The sequence below is a fragment of the Schistocerca cancellata genome, chromosome 2, assembly GCF_023864275.1.
Source record: "Schistocerca cancellata isolate TAMUIC-IGC-003103 chromosome 2, iqSchCanc2.1, whole genome shotgun sequence".
Taxonomy (NCBI): domain Eukaryota; kingdom Metazoa; phylum Arthropoda; class Insecta; order Orthoptera; family Acrididae; genus Schistocerca; species Schistocerca cancellata.
The window spans coordinates 563,870,037-563,896,484 of record NC_064627.1 but is presented as its reverse complement, the minus strand read 5'-3'; the positions used below and the strand labels follow the sequence as shown (position 1 = coordinate 563,896,484).

General features: G+C 38.4%; 1 protein-coding gene across 1 annotated transcript in view; it reads left to right on the top strand.

The window, feature by feature from the left end:
- Nucleotides 1-26,448, top strand: part of LOC126162156 (intraflagellar transport protein 140 homolog) — a 240,584-nt gene that overhangs the window by 6,464 nt on the left and 207,672 nt on the right. The window contains exons 2-4 of the mRNA XM_049918458.1: nt 9,180-9,407; nt 19,664-19,788; nt 25,819-25,961. Of these exons, the coding sequence (XP_049774415.1) occupies nt 9,180-9,407; nt 19,664-19,788; nt 25,819-25,961 (496 nt within the window). The remainder of the gene's footprint in view (nt 1-9,179; nt 9,408-19,663; nt 19,789-25,818; nt 25,962-26,448) is intronic.

The following is a 26,448-nucleotide window of genomic DNA, read 5'->3' as shown; positions in this document are numbered from 1 at the left end:
GAGTACCTGTATCCTCCCAGCAAACTTCCTGTAATGCAACTAAATCCATCCTATATCTTTTGATCTCCTTGACTAGACTGATTGAGGAGTGTGTTTTATATAAACTACAAATATTCCATGTTTCAAATTATATCTCTTGTCGTCTTACTTTTTGTCTATTTTTTCTTATGAAATTGTGAGGCTTCCTTGTAGCCTGTTTACCATTACCAAGTTTTCTATAAGGGGTGGTAACCTATTGGCAGCCTTCAACCTGTAGGACCAGAGCTTTTAATTTTGGGGTAACCTTCCCCTAGACAAATCACTTTCTCTACAGCTGTTGAGGTTCGTCTTTCCTTTCCTTAAAAATCTAAGTTATAGGGAGTGGGAAGATAGGGTACTGTGAGATACACTACATCTGGTTCATTGAGTCAATAATGAACAATGTTCTTAGGTAATAAAATTAGTCTGCAAAAAATAATTTAGTTTGTGAATGGTATCTAATACTTTCAATGCAGAAAGGTACGTAAGTCACGCAATTTTGTATATTTTTGTGCACAAAATTATTTCATTATTGAGCACTTGTCTATACAACATCTCTTTCATTTTATCAGAAAATTAACTAGTATTTTTTGTGTGATTGTTTAATCCTTAATTATTGAACTGGACAATTTTTTGTCTGAAAATTTACTTTGAGTGACTTAGGTACCTTTCCACAATGACCCATTGAGTTTGTCTCCAGACTTACAGCTTCCATAAAAGACTTAATACTTTTCAACATCAACTGTACCATTATCCTCCCAGTGAAATTCCTATAATGCAGCTAAATCCAGTCTATATCATTTGATCTCCTTGACTAGACTGATTGAGGAATCTATTTTATATAAACTAAAAATATAACATGTTCCAAACCATATACCTTGTTCTCTCATTTTTTGTATATTGTGTTTTATGGAGCTCTGAGGCTTCCTTGTAGTCTGTGTACCATTACCAGGTGTTCTGTGATGAGGAAGTAATCCATTGGCAACCCCCAACCCAGAGGACCAGGGCTTTTAATTTTGGGGTAACCTTCCCCTAGATGAATTTCTTTCTCTACAGGTGTAAAGGTTCATCTTCTATTTCTTTAAAAATTTGAAGGATACAGAGTGGGAAGATGGGTGCTGTGAAACACACTAGTTAATCGAGTAAGACTTTTATGGCTCAGGAGATCCTGCAGCAGCTATGGTACTGCCAGAACTAGCCCTTAGTGTCATATGAATTAGGAAACCTCTCTCCCACATGGACAGTGTCTCCTTGAGAGGTTCAGAGAATAAATTCATATGAAAACTGAATTTCAAAAAAGCCAAGGAACTCTGGAAAATTACAAGTTGAGTTTAACACAGAATAATTTTAAAACTGGGAGATCAGCCCATACGGATTAGTTTGTCATCTGCCTGGCTGCATCTCAACCAGGAAAAGGCACCCATTCACGGGCTGACCATATATGCTGCTAACAACAAATCCAACATGGTTTTGTGAGTCTACAGATGTGGAACTGCAAATCACAGGAAGTTGAATAAGGCGAGACAAAAGAGAAAAGGCGTACCACTAAAAGAGAACATAATACAAAGACTGACTTTCCCAAATGTAGTCAGAAATGACTGAACAAAACAGCTTTCACTACATTTTCATTCTAGCATAGACATAGTCTGCAGTCTTGTATTTAAAATTGTAATGTTCAGTGATATACTGATTATGGTGCATGCATCCGTCTATTTTATATTGGTAAATTACAGGCATGATATTGTCAAAGATGATACTATTACAGCTGTTAAATCAGTTGTGTGAGACATGTACTATATATCTCAAATTTTCAAACAATACTAAACTACATGAAACCATTGTCTGCAGGAATTGTAGGCCCCTACCATTATGGTTTGTTCCCTGGACAGTTGATTCTTGACCACACATCGGGGAATTTGATATCTCATCGAAATAAATCTGACGAATTGCAGCTTGCTACTCTCAGTCAACTTGTCAAGTACAGTTCAGCAACCAGCTATTGCTGCCATTCAGTATTTGAAATGGGTTGATACAAGGAGATCCATTAGCATCAGTACTATTTAATTTGGCCTTGGATGAAGTAAGCCATGACACTTATTGAATCAGAGAAATGTAGATGATGAGAGCAGACTCAATCCTGGCATTTGCTGATGATGTTGGGATTCTATGACACCCTGGAGCAAGTATGTACTGATACTTCACAGTTTCTCCACAGTACAAAGAAAGTTGGGCTGCTGGTGAACGATGATCAAAACAAATATCTCTTTGTATCATGTCGTCAGTCTCTCCTTCCTTCCATTGTTGCCAATTGTCATATCTTTGAATTAATTTGAGAATTCAAGCATCTGGAATCCATACTGACTGATAAAAGGGAAACAATGAATAACAAACACTAATTGCATGTTCTTTGCTCTGAACAATTTATTCAAGTCACAACTGATGTCACAGAAGAACAAGATGTATGCATATATGACACTAGTATGGTCTGTACTTTTACATGCTTGTGAAATCTAGGCAACACCAGCAACAACTGAAGAAATAATATGTGCCTTCGAGAGGAAGGCACTTCGACAGATCTATGGACCCATCTAAAATACCAGGAAAGTAGAATGAAAGAAGATCTGTATCAGCAATTTGAAAAGCCACACACTGGCCAAATATTATGGCACAAGAGGCTACAGTGGTTTGGCCACATCCCTTGAGCTGATAGATCCCTCCCATACCAAATCCATTCTCAGGCTGGTGTAAAACATCCAAGGGTCATCTGAAGACCCAATGGAAGGATCGAGTATTTTCCATCCTTAAATAAATGGACCCATCATCAGTGTAAGATGAATCTAGCAGTGTAGGACTGCCATCTGCAGTAGATATCTCCTCTGTTGTAAATGACTGATCTCCTTTTTTATAGTGCTTTTCATAACAGATTCTTTTATAATTTTTTATAGTGTGCTGCTTTTTCCTCTTTGTAGTTTGGTCATTTCTTTTGTCTTTCTGCTGTAGGCTTTAAAGGACCGCTAATCCACTATATAATAAAGATGATGATGATGATGCTTTTTAATTAATGCACTATCTGAAATGCAATTTTTGAGAAGTTATTCTAAAGTGATGCACTAAACACTGATGTAAAGAAATTATTATACTAAAATGTTTTATGTAACTTATTTTCGTGTTATTGTTGCTGTTGTGGTGCTTTTCGGTTCAGTGACTGGTTTTAATTAGCTCACCATGCTAGTCTGTCCTGTGCAAGTTTCTGTGTAATTATTGCATCCTACATCCATTTTAACCTACTTACAGTAGTCAAGACTTGGCCTCCCTCAATAAATTTTACATGGTACACTTCCCTCCCTTACCAATTTGACTATTCCTTGATGTCTCAGGATGAGTTAAACAGAAAACTAAAAATATTGTGACTGAACATGGTCTGTTACTAGGAAAAAATTCTAAGCAAAAATCGGATATCACAATTTTTAAAATTTTTTTATTGCAACAGTCAAAAACATTTTTATTCTACTGAGAATTATTTATAAGAGATGTTAGAATAACTGTATCTGTGTGATAATTTGCTCTATGTTAAGTATCACAGAGTCAAATGTCAGTGGTTTTCCACAATGGGACAGTGAATGAATGAAGAGTAGAGATAAGAAACTTCTGCTCACCAGCTATATATGATGACTTTTGTGAAAGTAGCATCTTTCCCCTCAAGATTTTTTTTGATCAATATAGAAACAACTTTTTGGCCTTGTACATCCAATAATTGCATTTGAGCAACTTGTCATTATGTTTTCCCTTTAATTTGTACCCCTTCCTTCTGATCATTGGCTATCAATGTGTTATCGGTTGTACTTAGAAAAATAGTGTAGACAATACTTATCATATTTATTGGTGACTGTTTCAGTGGAAAGGCAGACCATCTTTAGACCATACTCCTATTGTTATGTGGAGATGGATCCACAGAGCAGGAAATGCAGAAGTCTCCAGATGGTGTCAGCGGCAGTGGTTACTGTGAGCAGTTGACAGCATCTGGAGGCTTCTGCAGTTCCTGCTCAGTGGGTCTATATCCACACATCAGCTTTGGAGTACAGTGTGAAGATGGCCTGACTTTGGACTGAAACCAGTCACCAGTAAATGTGATTTGTGTGAACTAGACTGTTTTTTGTAAGTGCAATTGTGAAAATTGAGCACTGTTTTTTCCAAGATGTTTTTGAAAATATGTCCAATCATTTTTCATCGGTCCTTCCTCTTTATTGTCTCTGCCAGTGTTTGTCTTCTACTTTCTTTGAGACCTCCCTCACTTTCTGCTGCTCCTGTGGATAACAGTAACACACTACATTGAAGCATTCTCATAAGATGCATTGTCCAACTGAGTTTTTCCTGTTACATTTTACTCGCAGGCTGAATTTTGTGTATCAACCTATTAATTCTTTATTTCGCTGTAATTATTAAATTTTATATGTCTCACATAATATGTTGGTTTCAACCTCCATGACAGTTTTCAGTTAAGATGATGTAGGTGTTCCTACAGACAGAGAAAAAGAAAACAAAAATTGCTTCATGTTTTCATTCTTATGGCTTATTTTAAAATTTGGAAACTCCCTAGGCTTTCTTTGCATATTTGTATCTTATCCACTCATACCATCTTCATTCAGTTGTTTATGTGAATGTTCTTTTTCACCAAGTCTTTGTCTTGGTTGGTGGGTCTATCCATTCATTTACTGCCCTATCCTCTTAAAGAAAAGGTGTTACCAGCACCATACTTCAAATACCGCAAGATATCTTGTTTCATTTTTTGTAGCATCTGTATTTCAAATGCTCCAAATATATCTTTCATCTAGTTTTACCTTACTTCAATATTTATGTTTCTTGTGCATTTTTTTTACTTTACTCATAAACATTATTGATACTTCTCTCATTCTTAGTATTATATCTTCACCAGTTCTTTCTTCTTTGCTCATAGTACCTGAATATTTTTTGATCTTGTTTGTTTTATTTTAATTCTGTAATTAATATTCACTTTTTTGATTCCTTGGAGTACACTTTTATTTATGTCTTTTTAGTGTTTATTTTTATTTTGTATTCATCTGTTATTGCTGCATGTGTATTTGCTAAGATTCTTTGGAGGTTTCTTTCATGTGGAGTTATCATCTGTAAAGCTAAGTATTTGCATTCTTTCTCTATATTATTTTTGGTTCCTGAACAGTATTTTTGCACTCATTGTTTCCGTTTTCCATGTAAATGTTGAATAAGGATGGAGACATTTACATCCTAGTTCAGTACCTGTAAGAATTCTGTCTTCTTTTTGTGAATTGCATATCTTTGCCATCGCTGTTTGTTCTTTGTATTATTCTTCAGTGCCATTTTGTAACTCAGTCATCTTTAGTATTTCCAAAAGTTTTTTGAGTTAACAGTGTTGAATTCTTTCGTGAGGTCTATACAATTGCCACAGTATACTGCTACATTACTACATTGATTGATTTTTATTTGATGCCATTTGATCATATAGCGTGCAGATTGTGTACTTGTAATATAGGTCAGGTCAGCTTAAAATAAGATCTTAAAATATGTAGCCTACAAAATTCAATATGAAACAACATAGGCCTACTGCAAGTTTTTTTGTACTTTACATCATACAACAATATCTTCAGTTGATACAACACATGCATACAAATAATAACAGCATTTCTCGCTCTTTACACATATATTCCTCCACACTATAAAATTGAGGCACCGTGTACCATAAGTGTCTAAAGCACACTGTCATCGAGTTTGAGATTGTAGTGTGTATGCATGATCCTGACACCTGTTGATCATACAGTGAACCAGCTTTATCTGTGCTGTGTCCTTATACTGGTATAAGTGAACATTTGCGAAAAGATTTCTCACCTATTTATCTGATATTTATTTCCATATGATCCCAAAGTACAAATTTTCGTTGCTGTAGGAGTTCTCACTGAGCACACAGGCACCCTCTTCTTCATAAAAGCTGGAAACTTTTAAAGGAATTCCCCACCACACCCTCACCTTCCAGGATTTCAACATTCAAGTCTGTAAAATGGATGCTGAGGCTTTCTAAACCTTTAAGAGTTTTACCAACCTCACTAACAAACTGGATGTTGATGTTCAAAGTAACAAAGTACATTTCAGAAATTTTATAATGAAGTTTTCAACAGGTTGCCCTGAACTGTTTGAAAGTAACAAATTCTTCATTGAAGTCTTGTTCAAGTCACATCAAGGGAGCCCACAAATTGTCTTTTCTCCACAGCTTGTAGATGTCTTGCAAAATCGTGTGCCCAAAGACATGGTGGAAGACAAATGTCAACTGTGAAAAACAAAGACTTAACAAAACTACTTGATTAAATTTGGAACACTGATTTAACAGTACTACTAGATTTTATGCCTGAAGTGAACAGACAATTTTATATGACCCTCAAGCCAGATATTGTGCTTAATGAAAATGAGGATAACAAGGACCATGAAGTGTTGGGACATGTCGTAAGTACATGTGTGGTGCATTTAGTACCTGTTCTTTATGTTCTGATTCTAAGTTTCACATTAATTACAAACTATACAACAATCAAAGAGATGTTATTGACCTTAGTGTAAACATTAAAACTTTGTGAATTAATCCTAAAGATTAATTAAAATAATATAACATAAAATGGGTACATTTTAGCTGCAAGCTGCAAATTAAGACATTATAGAACAGTTACAAAACCAGAAATAACATACAAAGTGAAACCTTCTTCAAAATGACTAATACAGCAGAAATTGAGAGAATACTCAAGATAGAAAGAAGAATAATTAGGATGTGCATAAATAAACAGTGAGCTTCAAATGAAACACTATACAAGAAAATAGATCTGGTAGTGAGCACAATCAGAAAGAAACACATCTCATTCTTTGGACATCTTATCTGAAAAGAGAAGTAATAAGAAAACAATAAAAATATTATGGAAATTTAAGAGCAACTGTAAATGGCTTACAGAAATTAAGGAAGGTATAAGAGAACACCAAATTACAATAAATGATGTAAAAAAATAAAGTAGACAAACAAAAATACTGCAAGAAAAATAAAAATCAGTAAAAGCAATACAAGAAGAATGATGTCAAACAAAGAAAGCAAAAAATCTGAAAGAATGAAGAAGTATTGGGTATGAAGAGTAGAAAATCCGTGATATAATAATAATTCTTTGTATAATGACTGTTTCATTGAATTTTTGTTGAACTGAGTTGTATTAATGAATAATAATATGTCCTTGTATAAACATTTGTATAATTGACCATAAAATAAATAGTAGTAGCAAGTACTTCATTTTAATTCCATCAGCTTCTCACACTCACTATCCACCTCTTGCTCCTTTTTCTGCCTTCTAGTATCTGTCTTCACATTTTTGTATTTTTTCAACATCTCTCCCTTTTTTTATGATTAACGTTTATTGTTGTTGCCTGTTTCTGTTTTGTAATTTGTTTTCGGAATTAATTTCTTTCTTTTGCTTTTCTCTGTGTACGACCAGCCAATACTCATTTTTAATATTCTATTCTGACATGCCTAAATAACTAAGCATAGGTGAAGTCTTCATTACCATTCTGATAATGAGATATTTCCACCAAACTGCCCATATGAAGGTCATCTGGAGTCTTATCATAATAATACTGGAATTATGGTCTTCTGTTTATCAGCTGGTACTATCTTTTTACAGTTCTTTCATAGCTATTCTTTCACTGACAGAAGAATGTGGTTTAGGCTGTATTGAAGTGATATGGCTGTGGTAATGTGTTCTACAGCATGAATAAAATTTCCTTTACTGTGGTTCAAATTTTAAGTCGTCTTTCTAGCTGCTAAATGGTAGGATGGTGAACTTACTTCCCGGAGTGTTTCCTTACTCTGTATTTTTGTGTTAATTTGTTCCAAATTCAATATTTGATGTACTGCCACATTATAGAATAGAGATTCAACCAAGGATGATAAAGAGAGTTCCAAATCAAGTGCACGTATCAGTAAGTTGGGAACAAAGGAGAATGAGCTAAAGGTATAGTTTCAGCTGTGCACCAAGCTCTGTTAATGTAAGGCTGAATAACAAAGCATCTGGTCATTTGAAATGACTACTGGGAAAAGAGTGTGTAAGAAACACCTGTGTTTTGATACAAAACATGATGAAAATGGTTGAAGAAAGGAGAACAGCTCTTCCTGTAAGGATTAGAACGTCTCCCTTCAGATATCAATATATCAGATAACATTTTTGACACACATTACATTCATAGGTTCTGAACTCAGTTGGTGACAGAGACACAGTTTCAATCTTTGAATTGGAATAATAATGAGATGTGATATGCAGCTGTGTTTTGGCAGGCTTCTGAAAAGGATTGTTGCTACTTACCATATAGCAGAGATGCTGAGTCACAGATAGGCATAGCAAAAGGACTGTCAGAAAGTAAGCTTTCAACCAACAAGACCTTTATCAGAATACACACTCACTCACGCAAGCACCACATGATCACAGTCTCTGGCTGCTGAGGCCAGAGCAGCCAGAGACTGTGGTCATGCGTGTGTGAGAGTTGTGCTTGCATTAGTGTGTGTGTGTGTGTGTGTGTGTGTGTGTGTGTGTGTGTGTGTGTGAGTGTGCGTGCATGCGCGCGCACGTGTGTGCGTGTGTGTGCATGTTTGTGTGCATTTTTGTGTATGTTGTCTATTTCTGTTGAAGGCCTTGTTGGCAGAAAGCATACTTTCTGACAGTCTTTTTGTAGTGCCGATCTGTGACTCAGCACCTCTGGTATATGGTGAGTAGCAACTATCATATTTTATCCTGGATTTTCCATTGTCTGTTTTGGCATGGATTAGATCACATTCTTGTTAGACTAATGGATTTTTTTTTAAATTTCAACACATGCAACAAACATGTAAACTGTGGGAAACAGTGTAAAGAAAAATATTTTAATGTCATCCAAGAGAGACAGGAAACATTTCTAATGGCAGACTAATGTTGTTTTAGCCATATGGTTTAACATGAAGTAAGTTGTGGTTGTGACTCATGATGATTGCACTGCAGTAGGTCTGGATTACTGGTGCTGAACAGGAAAGAGTCTGTGAGTTACCAAAGCCTGCTGGAGTAAATACCATTAATTTTACTGAGTATGATGATAACAATGAACTCTTCATTTTCTAGGGTGAAGCATTACCTGATATCAGCTGGCCATCTCATCCAATGGCTCAGGTCACATCTCTTGCTTGGCATCCATTACGTAAAGCACTTGTAATTGGTTGGGAAAATGGAGAGCTTCGTGTGTGGGGTGGTGGTGATCCAGAATTTGTAACTGTTCAGTCGCCACATCAGGCACCTGTCACAGTGCTACAGTGGAGCCATGCAGGGGGACGACTTGTTTCTGCTGATGCGGTAAGTATTATGTTTGAACATCTCTATCAAAAATTATTGAGATACCAGGGGCATGTGGAATCACCAGTTAAGCACAAATTTGGCATTATTCATGTTCATGAAAGAGCATTAACTGAATTTTAATTTTTAAAAGAAAAATAGAGGCAAGCAAAATATGTTGAAATTTACTGGGGGGATGGTTAAAATCCTCATAGACATGAATATTTGGCATTTTATCATTTATGTCCAACAGCAACAGATCCTAATCGATTACTATATTGTAAGAAATCCCCTGAGAAATCAATTTTGGTCAGAGAAATTATTGCTTGTATTTGATATTATAGTTACTCTTTACTACCAATGCAGCAAATCCTGTTGAACCAGCACAATCGTCGATCACATACATATTTAGTTTGTAGAGGAGCAAAGGGGTGAGTCACTGAATTGAAAACTTCTGTCATAGCACAAAAAATTAATGCGTCCTCATGGATGTGTACAAAAAATTATCCAAGAGGAGGCAAGGTTCTAAATTTGTTATTTTTGATACAAATGATATTGTGAACTTGAAAATGTATCATGCCCTCAAGAATTAAATTTTGCCATATGTGTTCTTATCCTATTATATCTTGGATGATTGATAGTAAATTATCCACCCAATATACACTACTGGCCATTAAAATTGCTACACCATGAAGATGATGTGCTACAGACGCGAAATTTAACCGACAGGAAGAAAGTGCTGTGATATGCAAATGATTAGCTTTTCAGAGCATTCACACAAGGTTGGCACCAGTGGTGATACCTACAACGTGCTGACGTGAGGAAAGTTTCCAACCGATTTCTCATACACAAACAGCAGTTGACCAGTGTTGCCTGGTGAAATGTTGTTGTGATGCCTCATGTAAGGAGGAGAAATACGTACCATCACGTTTGACTTTGATAAAGGTCAGATGGTAGCCTATCGCGATTGTGGTTTATCGTATCGCGACTTGCTGCTCGCGTTGGTTGTGATCCAATGACTGTTAGCAGAACTACTGACAGCCTTGGGAGAGCCAGCCATGACAAAACTCTTCCATCTGGTGTGCAAAATATATGAGACGGGCGAAATACCCTCAGACTTCAAGAAGAATGTAATAATTCCAATACCAAAGAAAGCAGTTGCTGACAAATGTGAAAATTACAAACCATTAGTTTAATAAGTCATGGTTGCAGACTACTTACATGATTCTGTACAGAAGAATGAAAAAACTGATAGAAGCAACATTGGGGAAGATCAGTTTGTATTCTGGAGAAATGTAGGAACACGCGAGGCAATACTGACCCTATGACTTATCTTAGATGATAGGTTAAGGAAGGACAAACTGACATTTATAGCATTTGTAAACTTAGATAAAGCTTTTGACATTGTTGACTGGAGTACTCTCTTTGAAATTCTGAAGGTAGCAGGGGTAAAATACAAGGAGCAAAAGTCTACTTATAGCTTGTACGGAAACCAGACGGCAGTTATAAGGGTTGATGGGCATGAAAGGGAAGCAGTGACTGAGAAAGGAGTGGGACAGGGTTGTAGCCTGTACTTGATGTTACTCAATCTGTACATTGAACAGGTAGTGAAGGAAACCAAGGAAAAATTTGGAGTATCAATTTAAGTACACAAAAACAAATAATAACTTTGAAACTTCCTGGCAGATTAAAACTGTGTGCCCGACCGAGACTCGAACTCGGGACCTTTGCCTTTCGCGGGCAAGGGCTCTACCATCTGAGCTACCGAAGCACAACTCACGCCCAGCCGTCACAGCTTTACTTCTGCCAATATCTCGTCTTCTACCTTCCAAACTTTACGGAAGCTCTCCTGCGAACCTTGCAGAACTAGCACTCCTGAAAGAAAGGATATTGCGGAGACATGGCTTAGCCACAGCCTGGGGGATGTTTCCAGAATGAGATTTTCACTCTGCAGTGGAGTGTGCGCTGATATGAAACTTCCTGGCAGATTAAAACTGTGTGCCCGACCAAGACTCGGAACTCGGGACCTTTGCCTTTCGCGGGCAAGTGCTCTACCATCTGAGCTACCGAAGTGCGAATCATGCCCCACCCTCACGGCTTTACTTCTGCCAGGTTCGCAGGAGAGCTTCTGTAAAGTTTGGAAGGTAGGAGATGAGATACTGGCAGAAGTAAAGCTGTGAGGGCCGAGCGTGAGTCGTGCTTTGGTAGCTCAGATGGTAGAGCAGTTGCCTGCGAAAGGCAAAGGTCCCAAGTTCAAGTCTCGGTTGGGCACACAGTTTTAATCTGCCAGGAAGTTTCATATCAGCGCACATTCCGCTGCAGAGTGAAAATCTCATTCTGGAATAACTTTGAAGTTTTCCGATGACATTGTAATTCTGTCAGAGACAGCAGATGACTTGGAAAAGCAGTTGAACGGAATGGACATTGACTTGAAGGCAGGATATAAGATGAACAACAAAAAAAGCAAAACAAGGATAATGGAATGTAGTCGAATTAAATCAGGTGATGCTGAGGGAACTAGATTAGGAAATGAGACACTTAAAGCAGTAGAAGAGTTTTGCTATGTGGGGAGCAAAATAACTGATGATGGTCAAAGTAGGGAGGATGTAAAATGTAGACTGGAAATGGCAAGGAAAACATTTTTGAAGAAGAGAAATGTATTAACACAGAATGTTGTAGATTAGATGGATAGATCACACAGTTAATGAGGAGGTATTGAATTGGACTGGGGAGAAAAGAAATTTGTGGCACAGTTTGACCAAAAGAAGGGATCAGTTAATAGGACATATTCTGAGGCATCAAGGGATCACTAATTTAGTTTTGGTGGGAAATGCTGGGGGTAAAAATCATAGAGGGAGGAGGCTACAAGATGATTGCAGCAAGCAGGTTCAGAGGAATGTAGGTGCAGTAGTTATTTGGAGATGAAGAGGCTTGCACAGGATAGAGTAGAATGGAGAGCTGCATCGAACCAGTCATGAGTGCAACTTTGATGCCGTTGATAATACTTTTCTTGTTTGCAAAATGTAGCATCAGATCATGTTAATGGAATTATTGGTTCAATTCCATGCCTTCTATTTTTTTAAATGTTGGCTGATGTAATTAAAGTCCAACAAAATGTGTTATGAAAGTGTTGCTTGTGGAAAGTGTAACACATGGTGAGTATGCAGTTAAATGAATGAAGCTTCCAAAGCAACCCTCACTTTAGTTGATAGAACAGTCTCAGCAGTCTGGGATTGAACGAAGGCTATTCTTGTCTCCCAGATTGACATGTTGTGTTACCATGTCTCGGAGTTGCAGAATTAGTAACTGTGTGACTGCATGTTTTTCTGTATCATTCTCCATAGAATCTGAAATTATGCTAGCTCCTGTAGTGGACTTTTTTTCAACCTTGAAATTTAACATTTTTCTTCTCTTTACTAATGAAGAAAACTGCTTTTTCTCTTCCCGACTGTTGCTTCTCTTCTGTAACCTACAGCAAAAAATAAACAATTTTACATTTACAGCATTTACTGGCTGTCAAACAGGAACAACTTAAATTGCTGGACCCTTTTAAGTGGGGGAAATTTAAGTCCTCAAGAAAATAAATGATGTAGGCGTAATTGACTAGTGAAGTCTGAGTAGTATAAATATCAAAAGGAAATTTTTCTGAGTATGTCACTTGTAGTTGAGCCTTGGTTATTGAGTCATAGTCCTAGTAAAGCAGGATGGCAATGAACTCGGCAGAGTCCAGATGAGCAAAATTAGTCATACTAAAAAGTCCAGTGGCAGTGGTGGCTTAGCATAGTGTCAATTTATTCTTCAGGTGTGCTGGGTATAGCTGGAACACTCCTCTATCTGTTAAATGAGGCCTGGGGTCTGGCAGTACTGTTATTGATGTAGCTGGTGGTAATTGCTACATACTGCTGATTCACCTAGTGCTATTGTTAAGTCCTCTTCCGCTGGGGATATGGTGTGGTTGCTTCTGCTATTTCCAAGTCTGGGCATGTGAAAAATTCCTCTGATGCTAGGGCTGATGGGCTGGATTCTGTGTGCAGCTGTGCTGGAGGGGGGCTGTCTTGCTTTTATTGGCAACAATGATGACTCTTGACACATGGAAACTCTCTGAGAGTGCATCTGGTTAATTTGTTACCATTCCATCCTTTGGTTTGTAGCTCTGCCATAGCTGTACTCTGAAGCTGACAATGATGCCCAGGAACCAACAAGATGCCCATACCCACAAATGAAGACTTGATGTTGTTCTCTGAATGTATATTGGGCTCATGGCTAGAGTTTTCCAGCTGTAGGAGGCAAAGTGATGTCCCTGAATGTCTAATGCAAAGCAATTCTGCTAGCCTTTTTGTTGATGTTTTAGTACAGTATGTATGTTTCACAGCACAAAAAGTGGAGGTGGCTGAAATTTGAATTGCCCACCATGTTACACAGAAGCCATTCATGTTGTAAAATGTACTACACTGCTCATAAAAGTAGTGGACACCTATAATTTGAGTGCAGTTGAGGTAGTTACATCATAATGATGCTTAGCATGAAGCACACAGCCTATAAAAACACACAAGAAACTCTGCTTCATGTTATTACTAGGATTTCAGACATGGAAAAGGCACCTGAAAGAGCGAGGTGTATTGAAGGGCGGAACAACATTAAGAAATACCTGAATATCACAGCATTCAGCGTAGTGACTTTGTAGTCCATTGGCAATAGTTGACAGGTTGATAAGCAATTCCAGACAGCAGAACTCAGATCAAATGACACTTTCAACAATTAATTTTTATTTCAATGTATTGATTTCTTTAATCTATAGGAAACAAAGCTATCTGAACAAACTGTTCCTGGTTCTGTGTTTATTTGCTGCAGTAAATGCAGAAGTGCACCCAGCCAGCACACTTTGTTATTGCTTTGCTTGTTACAAATCTCTCTATATTTGAAAGCAGTTCTTGAGTCAATGTTTCAGCTGATGAAATAGGTAGTATTTTACAAGATGATCTTTTCACTGTAAAAGAAATTGTTGCCCACATGAAAGTTGTATATGAAAGTGAAGATTTATTTGTGACAGAGATTAATAACTGTCAGCCACTGTTGCAGTAGTTGATCCTCCTCTGGTCTTCCTGCATTTAGCTACATTATTATGATATTGTAACTTTCCTATAGATAACACCATCATCCGCAAACAGCCTCGTAAATTCAGTTATGTGGTATTTGATTTTTTCCTGTTACATGTAATATACCTTTTTCTACCTTGTTTGACCTGTGTGGTATGCTTTCAGCTTCATTATTAGTAAATGAAGAACTGAAAATTCATCATTCCTGCAGTATCGGTAGGTAGACTGAGTCAAGTATGCCAATTGACTGAAGTCCAGCAAATTGGAAAAACCAGTTGATGAAGCATTATTTCTTCTATAGTAATATGTATGAGTAATTCAGATAAGTAGTCTTCACCATTAGAGAATGGTAATATTAAGCTGTGTCACTCACTTTATTATTATTAGCTATAGCACATAAATGCAGCTGAGTAACATAGATGTGACCTGAGTTTTCTGGCCCTTTATTGGTAGGGCACTTTAGGTCTCATAGAAATCGCTTGAACCCTGAATGCAAACTATTTTTTAATTGAATTATTGTCCTCAGGATGCATGTTTACCTATTAGCCTAATGTCTGTTAAGTTGCCTACATTTGGCCTGCAAAAGTGCCTGGCATCTTTAAAGGTTAATGTTACATTGCTTCTAGCTTTGATTAGTAGACTGATTCTTTTGCCACAGATGAATTTTTCCAAAGATGGATTGTGTGAACACAAACTCTCATAACAGCAGCAGCATGCTAAGAGAAGCTAATAATTACAGTAGCTCACTATCCTGCAGTGAATCTGCTCACTGGTCACAGGTACAAACAAAATCTTATGCAACGTAAATAACACTCATTGGCTTACCCTAGAAATTTCTGTGTTAACAGCTTCTTTAGGTGTTGTTAAAACCTAAATATAATAACTGTAGAATCATAAATCTTATTGTAATTGTCAGGGAACAGATAATTTTAGTTTAATTTAATTGTATTTTTACCATAATCATTGTCTTATCATTATTATTATTATTTTCGATTATTCTGATTTAAGAGAGCGTTTGAACTTGAATTCCTTTATGATGATTGTTTATGTTTTTTCTGAGCCCAAATTTTCTTCATGTGTTCACTGTGTTGTTTCTTTCGCTCCGCTGTCCATTTGCATCCTGGTCTCTTCTGTGTTGTGGTGTCAAATTTATGTTTTTTGATGATGTTCCTGAGTTCAGTTCTATTTTCTGCATCGTTTACTGTTATGTGTGCTTGTCTGAGGTCCTCTTCAACTTCTTTTACCCATTTTGTTTTTCCCCTGCCTGAGTTGATGACTTTAAGAATTCGCTTTGAAATTCTGTTTTCATTCATCCTGTGGATATGTCCGTAGAACTGCATTCTTCTTTTCCTTATTGTATCTGTAATCTTGCCTGTGTATTTATATAATTCTGATGTTGGTCTCTTCTTCCAGATTCCTTGCTCTTGTATCAGGCCAAAAATTTTCCTGAGAATTTTCCTTTCTTGTTTCTCTATTTCTTTGATTTTAGTTTGCCCACCTATTTGTGTTGTTTCAGATGCATGCAGTGCCTCCGGAAGTATGACAGTGTTGTAGTGCCTCAATTTTGCGTTAATGGATATGGACTTTTTGTTATAATAGTTCCACGTGAGTTTATATGCTTTCTGTAGTTTTTTTATTCTTTCCTCATTGGCCTTTAGGTTGATCCCTGATGGCTGGATGATTTCTCCCAGGTACTTAAAATGTGGTACTTGTACGATTTTCCCATGGGTTGTCACAATAGGCAATTTGTCTTGTGGCACTCTTCCTGTGTACTGGGTTTTCTCATATGAGATTTGCAGGCCAGTTCTTTGTGCAATTTCGTGTAACTTCTCTATGACGTTGTGGCTTCTTTTCTATTATTTGTGAGGATTGCAAGGTCATCCGCAAAAGCTAAACACTTCACATTGAATCTATTATCTTTTCTAATGCCAATTTGGATTCCTTTGACTTCTTTTTCCCATATACTGATAATTTTTTCAAGAATGATATTAAAGAGTAATGGTGAAAGTCCGTCACCCTGTCGCACTCCAGTTTGGATTTCAAATGGTTCCGAGATATCCCCCATAAATTTAACCTTGGAGACTGTGTCAGTTAATGTTTCCCAAATGATTGCTCTTGTCTTTCTGTCAATGCTGAATTCTTCCAGCGTCTTGCAGAGCGCTACTCTGTCTATTGAGTCATAGGCCTTTTTAAAAGCTACAAAAGTAACCACTGTGTTTCGGGTGTTTCTCATCTGGAGAATCATTTTCAGATTCCAGATCTGCTCTATGCATGATCGTCCCTTGCGAAAACCAGCCTGGTATTCTCCTATTTGTGGGTCAGCTTGTTCTTCTAATCTATTCATGAGAACTTTTGATAGGATTTTATATGTGACTGGTACGAGTGAGATACCCCTGTAATTATTTGGTTCAGTTTTGTCCCCTTTTTTGTGGAGTGGATGGATGAGTGCGCATTTCCATTCAGAAGGGATCTGTTCTGTTTCCCAAATGTTTAATATGATTTTGTGAATTTTTCCTGTTAAAGTTTCATCATTTAGTTTCCATAGTTCTGCAATAATTCCATCTTCTCCTGGGGCTCTATTGTTTTTCAGTGTCTTGATAATTTCTACTATTTCGTTGATGGTTGGCGGTTTAGCGTCAGGATTTGGTGTAGACGTCTTGTAGTGAATATCCTTTGTAGGTCTTTCACAGTTGAGAAGTTTGTTGAAATAGTTTGCGAGGATTTGGCAGTTATTCTTCGTGTTAGTTTCTAGTGAACCATCCGGTTTCTCGAAACAAAGATTGGGTGGCTGGTATCCCGCAATATGTTCTTTAAACGTCTTATAAAAATTCCTGGTGTTGTTCTTCTTAAAATCTTGTTCTATCTCATCTAGTCGCCGTTTGTCATAATTTCTTTTTTCCCTCCGAATAGTTTTCAAAGTTTGTTTTCGGATTACTAGAAATTGTTGCCATTTTTCTGATGTTTTGTGACTATTGAAGTTTTTCCAGGCATTGGTCCTTTCTTCTATTGCTTGGTCACATATTATATTCCACCACCTGTGTTTTCTCCTTCTCGGGGGGTGACCCAATTTCATCGTGGATTTGAGGACGTCCACAAGTTCTGTCCAGTTTGTAGTGTTTGTCTGACTAATTTCCAGTAAGATGTTTTCCTTGTTGAGTTTTATGTATTCGGGGTCTGGTCTCAGCACTTTGTTTAGTTTTGGCTTTTTTCTATTGGGTTGTAATCTGGTCTTTATCTGTATAAGATGGTGGTCTGAGTCAAAAAATCCTCTTCTCGTTTTCACATTCAGAATTTCTGCTGTGTTACTCTTGGAGATGGCCACATGGTCTATCTGGAATTCACCCAACATTGTGTTGGGTGACTTCCAAGTATACAGTTTCTTGTTGGGTTTTTTGAATTGTGTTGACATAATTACGAGGCCGAAATTTTCGCAAAAGCTTATCAATCTTTCCCCATTCTTGTTAGTTCTCTTGTGAGCTGTATGGATTCCGGTGATTTTCTTGTGTTTTTTCTCTTTACCTAATTGTGCGTTAAAGTCGCCTAACAAGATTATTACATGGTGTTTGGCAATTTTGTTTGTCGTCTCTTCAAGGTCATTCCAGAAGTCATCCACTTTCTGGCGGTTCTTCTTGTTATTGTTATTTGTAGGTGCGTGTGCGTTGATCAAGGTATATGCTTTGTTGGCCGATTTGATGGAGAGCGTTGATATACGTTCTGAGGCAGACTGGAAGTCAATGACAGAGTCGCTGATAGATTTGTGGACTGCAAATGCTGTGCCAAACTGTTTGAGTCCTTTCTCATTAGTTTTAACTGCTGGTTTTCCTTTGTAGATCCTGTAGTTGTCTGTATCAAAATGGTTTTCGTCCGTAAATCGTGTTTCCTGGATTGCAAGGATTTTGATCTGGAATTTTTGCAGCATGTCTGTAATTTGTTTGATCTTGCCCAGTTTGCAAAGAGTATTAGTATTAAGTGTACCAATGAAGTGTCTTTGTTTTGTGTGTAATAATTTGGACGTTGTCTGGTTCTCAACCTTAGGAGTAACATGATGCTCCTGGTCCTCTGGAATCCGATGACCAGGTAAAGCCAGCCTTGCGACTGGTGCCCGGGGTAGTGGATTCATTCCTTGTGTTATCATCATGTTTGGTTTTCAAGTTGAAAACTAACTTGGTGGTGGTCCTTCCGAGGAAAGATCACGAGGAATACGACTTGATTGTTGACATCAAGAAGGTTGCTGCAGCCGCACCATCTAGGCGAACAGACGCTGACCCCTAACCGCTGGATACCAGGCAGACGTTAGTGGATTTCGGTTGATAGTTTTGGTCCACCCTGGGTATTTTATTTCCCCGGTACCCTCCATATCTGGAGAGCATTTCCCTATCCGCCACCTGGGGAGGTGCCTGATGGGAGACTATCAACTCCACACGGGCATTGTCTTATCATTATTATTATTATTAATATTGTTTATTATATTATTAAGATTGTCTTATCATTATTATTATTATTATTAATATTGTTATTATTATTGTAAAACAAACTGCTTATCAAAATAGCTTGTGCTTCCAATATAAATGTTATGGTATTAGGTAAAGATAACTGTAACAAATATTTGTGACAGGTTCAGTCTCTGTACGAGACTGAAAAAGAAAGAAGGAAGGTTTATGATTTAATGCCCCGTTGAGAGTGAGGCCATTACATTAGATGTGGAGCACAAGTTTCGATTAAAGATGGCTGGGGAAAGATATCATATATGCCCTTTCAAAGAAACTGTTCTGACATTTGCTGTACGCATTTCAGAAAAATCGCAGAAAACTTACATCTTGATGATGGGGCAGAGGCAGAGACTGAACTACCATCCCTCTGAATACAAGACCAGTGTCTCACCACTGCACCACCCTGCATGGTCTATGCCAGACTGGGGCTCAAACCAGGTCACTTGCCATCCACAGAAACTGGCTGCAAAAGGCATAGATCTGAGTCAAGTTCCAGTCTGACACACAGTTTTAATTTTTTCACAAATATTAATTGCTATGACACTTTATTAATGGCTAAAAATATGTCACTCAGGATAATTGTTACTGTTATTTCTATTTGTGAAGAAAAATTTAATTGAGTATTTAATATCTGCAAAGCCTTGATTCAGTGTGTGTTTTACTATATTCACCGGTAACTTTTTTTGTTCAGGCTGGTGCATTATTGGGCTGGAAAATGGATTCAAGAGGCCAGTTGCTGTCTGTTTTCCATGTAGAAATGCGAGAACCTTTGGGCCATGTCACTTTTCGGCGTCCAGCCCCAGGTGTTGACATCACGTATGTACCAAACTCTGCAGACTTTACATTCACTTGGTTCTGTAAGTCTTCAAAAAGTAAAACTGTAAGCACATATAAAGCCCATTTTAAAAATATGAAACTTATAATGTTAAAAGTTCATGCTTTTCTAGTTAATGACATCTCCTCATACAATCTAGAATTCTGTTTGTGAAATTAATGGAATTAAACTACTATTTGCATGTGATTTCAGTTGTTTCCTCTGTTGGATGGTATGTAACCAGATTTGGTGTATTGCACTTCCTCGTCCAAAATATATACTGTAAATGAGTTTCAGAAAGTGGTTGATTAAATTATGGCTATACATATATGGAAAATTAGAACTGAATGTTCAGAAGAGCCACACTCACAAGGTGTTTCATATAAAACTATTGCATTTTGTAATATATAATGATGATGATGATGAGCGTTTGGCGTCATTGGCCGGGAGGCCCCTCGCGGGGCAGGTCCGGCCGCCTTGGCGCAGGTCTTATTACATTCGGCGCCACATTGGGCGACCTGCACGCCGGATGGGGATGAAATGATGATGAACACAACACAACACCCAGTCCCTGAGCGGAGAAAATCTCCGACCCAGCCGGGAATCGAACCCTGGCCCGGAGGACGGCAATCCGTCACGCTGACCACTCAGCTACTGGGGCGGACTTGTAATATATAGATTGACATTTATATATTACATGTAATCATTGTGGCAGCGTATGTCTGACATGTTTCATGTGTATATAAAAAAAGGAAGAAAGTAGTGAGTCTGCTTCAGAGAGTGAAGGTCTTTATCAGACTTACAGTAAATAAACTGTCATTGGATGCACTTCCTTAAGCAAAGGCCTATAATTATTCTGTGTCTGGTATTCACCATCTATTGTTGAAATGCCTTCTGCCTAATCCTTGTATCATTTTTTAAATCAGTTGAGGATATTTGTCTGTGTTGATAGCCACATTATCTTCTTCTTTTGGCAACTAATTTCATGTTGCTCCATTTTAGGAAGTCACTCATGTTTTTCAGGACAAAAAAAAAAAATGTAACATAGTAACATACTTGTAACTACTATATAATACATATATTCTATATCCCCCCCCTCCCCCATGAACCATGGACCTTGCCGTTGGTGGGGAGGCTTGCGTGCCTCAGCGATACAGATAGCTGTACCATAGGTGCAACCACAACAGAGGGGTATCTGTTGAGAGGCCAGACAAACTTGTGGTTCCTGAAGAGGGGCAGCAGCCTTTTCAGTAGTTCCAGGGGCAACAGTCTGGATGATTGACTGATCTGGCCTTGTAACACTAACCAAAACGGCCTTGCTGTGCTGGTACTGCGAACGGCTGAAAGCAAGGAGAAACTACAGCCATAATTTTTCCCGAGAGCATGCAGCTTTACTGTATGGCTAAATGATAATGGCGTCCTCTTGGGTAAAATATTCCGCAGGTAAAATAGTCCCCCATTTGGATCTCCGGGCGGGGACTACTCAAGAGGACGTCATTATCAGGAGGAAAAAAACTGGCGTTCTACGGATCGGAGCGTGGAATGTCAGATCCCTTAATCGGGCAGGTAGGTTAGAAAATTTTAAAAGGGAAATGGATAGGTTAATGTCGGATATAGTGGGAATTAGTGAAGTTCGGTGGCAGGAGAAACAAGACTTTTGGTCATGTGACTACAGGGTTATAAATACAAAGTCAAATAGGGGTAATGCAGGAGTAGGTTTCATAATGAATAAAAAAAATAGGAGTGTGGGTAAGCTACTACAAACAGCATAGTGAACGCATTATTGTGGCCAAGATAGACACAAAGCCCACGCCTACTACAGTAGTACAAGTTTATATGCCAACTAGCTCTGCAGATGACAAAGAAATGTATGATGAAATAAAAGAATTTATTCAGATAGTGAAGGGAGATGAAAATTTAATAGTCATGGGTGACTGGAATTCAGTAGTAGGAAAACGGAGAGAAGGAAACCGCCTGGTAGAATTTTGCACAGAGCACAACTTAATCATAGGTAACACTTTGTTCAAGAATGATAAAAGAAGGTTGTATACATGGAAGAAGCCTGGAGATACTGACAGTTTTCAGATAGGTTATATAATGGTAAGACAGAGATTTAGGAACCCGGTTTTAAATTGGAAGACATTTCCAGGGGCAGATGTGGACTCTGATCATAATCTATTGGTTATAAACTGTAGATTAAAACTGAAAAAACTGCAAAATGGTGGGAATTTAAGGAGATGGGACCTGGATAAACTGACTAAACCAGAGGTTGTACAGAGTTTCAGGGAGAGCATTAGGGAACAATTGACAGGAAAGGGGGAAAGAAATACAGTAGAAGAATGAGTAGCTTTGAGGGATGAAGTAGTGAAGGCAGCAGAGGATAAAGTAGGTAAAAAGACAAGGGCTAGTAGAAATCCTTGGGTAACAGAAGAAATATTGAACTCAATTCATGAAAGGAGAAAATATAAAAATGCAGTAAATGAAGCAGGCAAAAAGGAATACAAACGTCTCAAAAATGAGATAGACAGGAAGTGCAAAATGGCTAAGCAGGGATGGCTTGAAGACAAATGTAAGGATGTAGAGACTTATCTCACAAGGGGTAAGATAGATACTGCCAACAGGAAAATTAAAGAGACCTTTGGAGAAAAGAGAACCACCTGTATGAATATCAAGAGCTCAGATGCAAACCCAGTTCTAAGCAAAGAAGGGAAAGCAGAAAGGTGGAAGGAGTATATAGAGGGTCTATACAAGGGTGATGTACTTGATGACAATATTATGGAAATGGAAGAGGATGTAGATGAAGATGAAATGGGAGATATGATACTGCGTGAAGAGTTTGACAGAGCACTGAAAGACCTGAGTTGAAACAAGGCCCCGGGAGTAGACAACATGCCATTAGAACTACTGACAGCCTTGGGAGAGCCAGTCCTGACAAAACTCTACCATCTTGTGCGCAAGATGTAAGAGACAGGCGAAATACCCTCAGACTTCAAGAAGAATATAATAATTCCAATCCCAAAGAAAGCAGGTGTTGACAGATGCGAAAATTACCGAACTATCAGTTTAATAAGTCATGGCTGCAAAATACTAACTTGAATTCTTTACAGACGAATGGAAAAACTAGTAGAAACCGACCTCGGGGAAGATCAGTTTGGATTCCATAGAAATATTGGAACACGTGAGGCAATACTGACTCTACGACTTATCGTAGAAGCTAGATTAAGGAAAGGCAAACCTACGTTTCTAGCATTTGTGGACTTAGAGAAAGCTTTTGACAATGTTGATTGGAATACTCTCTTTCAAATTCTGAAGGTGGCAGGGGTGAAATACAGGGATCTAAAGGCTATTTACAATTTGTACAGAAACCAGAGGGCAGTTATAAGAGTCAAGGGACACGAAAGGGAAGCAGTGGTTGCGAAGGGAGTGAGACAGGGTTGTAGCCTTCCCCGTTGTTGTTCAGTCTGTATATTGAGCAAGCAGTAAAGGAAACAAAAGAAAAATTCGGAGTAGGTATTAAAATCCATGGAGAAGAAATAAAAACTTTGAGATTCGCCGATGACATTGTAATTCTGTCAGAGACAGCAAAGGACTTGGAAGAGCAGTTGAATGGAATGGATAGTGTCTTGAAAGGAGGATATAAGATGTATATCAACAAAAGCAAAACGAGGATAATGGAATGTAGTCGAATTAAGTCGGGTGATGCTGAGGGAATTAGATTAGGAAATGAGACACTTAAAGTAGTAAAGGAGTTTTGCTATTTGGGGAGCAAAATAACTGATGATGGTCGAAGTAGAGAGGATATAAAATGTAGACTGGCAATGGCAAGGAAAGCGTTTCTGAAGAAGAGAAATTTGTTAACATCGAGTATAGATTTAAGTGTCAGGAAGTCGTTTCTGAAAGTATTTGTATGGAGTGTAGCCATGTATGGAAGTGAAACATGGACGATAAATAGTTTGGACAAGAAGAGAATAGAAGCTTTTGAAATGTGGTGCTACAGAAGAATGCTGAAGATTAGATGGGTAGATCACATAACTAATGAGGAGGTATTGAATAGGATTGGGGAGAAGAGAAGTTTGTGGCACAATTTGACTAGAAGAAGGGATCGGTTGGTAGGACATGTTCTGAGGCATCAAGGGATCATCAATTTAGTATTGGAGGGCAGTGTGGAGGGTAAAAATCGTAGAGGGAGACCAAGAGATGAATACACTAAGCAGATTCAGAAGGATGTAGGTTGCAGTAGGTACTGGGAGATGAAGAAGCTTGCACAGGATAGAGTAGCATGGAGAGCTGCATCAAACCAGTCTCAGGACTGAAGACCACAACAACAACAACCCTGATCAGCCAGAATATTATAACCACCTACCGAAGTGCCAGTATGTCCACCTTTGACATGGAGAACAGCGGCAAAGTGTTGTGGCACGGAAGCAATGAGGCCTTGGTAGGTCGCCAGAGGCTAGTTGGCACCACATCTACACACACAAGTCATCTTATTCTTGTACTTTCCTCAAAGGGGAGTGATGAGCTCTGTTGCCACATTTTATTGTGTACCAGATGTGTTCGATCAGTTTCAGATCTGGTGAGTTGAAGGCCCAGCACATCAAATGGAACTTGCCAGTGTGTTCCTCTAACCACTCCACCACACTCCTGGCCTTGTGACATGGCACATTATCTCATTGAAAAATGCCACTGCCATTGGGAAATATATTCATCATGAAGGGCTGTACATGATCTTCAACCAGTGTATGATACTCATTGGCTGTCATGGTGCTTTGCACGAGCTCCAATGGGCCTATGGGTGCCCATGTGAGTGTTCCCCAGAACATAATGTAGGTGCTGCCAGCTTGTCTCTGTCGTGCAGTACATGGGTCCATGAGCTGTTCCCCTGGAAGACAACACATTTGTGCCCTCCAATCGCCATGATGAAGAAGGGGATTCATCAGACCATGCAATGCTCTGCCATTGTGCTAATGCCCAGTGCCAATGGTCACTTGCCCATTTCAGTTACATTTGCTGATGTCGTGATGTTAACATGGGTACATGCATCGAGCGTCAGCTGTGGAGGCCCAGTATAAGGAGTGTTCAGTGCACTGTCTGTTCAGACACACTTTTACTATGCCCAACATTAAAGACTGATGTTGGTCCTGCTACAGTTTGCTGCCTGTCCTGTTTTACCAGTCTGCCCAGTCTATGATGTCAGACATCTGTAATGAGTGGTAGCTGCCCAACCCCATGATGTCTAGACATGGTTTCACCATGTATTGAAGACACTCACAACAACACTCTTTGAACACCCAAAAAGTCGTGCAGTTTCCGAAATGCTCATGCCGAACCTCTGGGCCATCACAGTCTGCTCTTGGTCACACTCGGGTAAATTGCTCTCTTTCCCCATTCTACTCACAGATAGCATGCTCACTGATAGTGCATGCATCATGCATGTGTATGATCATTCCTCACCAGATGACACTGCTATCACATGGATGGATTTGTATCAATAGTAGATTGGTGGTCATAATGTTCTGGCTGATCTGTGTATAAAAACAAATATGTATTACAGACCACTGAATATGCTTCATTAGTAAAAGAAGTGGAATGTGTGTGCCAAAAAACAAACTGCCTTTCATTTAGCTGCACAGCCGGAATGTACCTCCATTAATTTTGAAGCAACTAAGAAGTGACATAAATCATTCTCTTTTTTTTTTTTTTTTTTTTTTCCTCCTCTCAGAGATTCATAGCAATGCAAAAATGCATCCAGCAATAACACCGATTTTTAATGGCTCCATTTTTTGTTAATTTTATTTTAAAGACAATGACAACAGTAGTAGTAGCTATCAGATTCTGTGCAGAATATGGACCCACCCACGTATTTGATTCAGCATTCCATCCCTAAATGGACTGGGCGTAAAACAAGGCATAATCTATCATTTACTGGGGTATATTTCATGAATTTATAAAATAGCAAAAAGAAAGAACTTACTGTGTACAAATTGAATTCAGTCACTGTGTAACATTTTTGGATCATCTTCTTTTCATAGCGGACTAGCAAAAGCAGCAGTGGCAGGTGATGAACATGCACTTGATCTCTTAAGTTCTTGGAGGCCACGCACAGCTGGAGCCAGAACAAGTATACAGGGTGCACAGCCTGAGAGCCTTTGCTTTTATATTGGTTCATTCTCAGGTAATTTTCTATGCTATGATGGAGGTATTATGTATAACACAAGCACATTAATTTCACTTTATAGTAAGTGTATGCACATAATTAACTAGACTAAGTGTTTTTGCCTAAGTTAATTTGACACATGGGTGAAGTCAGACAGATAAGCGATATAACTGCTACTTTCAACCTTCCCAAGTGCACTGTATATAATTATCCCACCAGTGTTGTTCAAATGCAGGTTTCCATGACCTTAACATCTGGTGCCAGACTGCTGATCCCTCCAAAAGACAACTTAGGAGTACACTTCTTGTTACTCAAATCTATCCTGGTCTTGACTGTATTCATCAGCTACTTTAGCAGACCTGTAACTTCCTATATGATTTCCTAAAATCATGTCCTGAAATGAGGTTCATTCTGTCTTATATTTCACCTGTCCCATCTAGAACAGTGCAGCATCCTGGTCAGACCTATGCTCCTTTTACAACCATTTCCCTGCCTCTCATTCCTG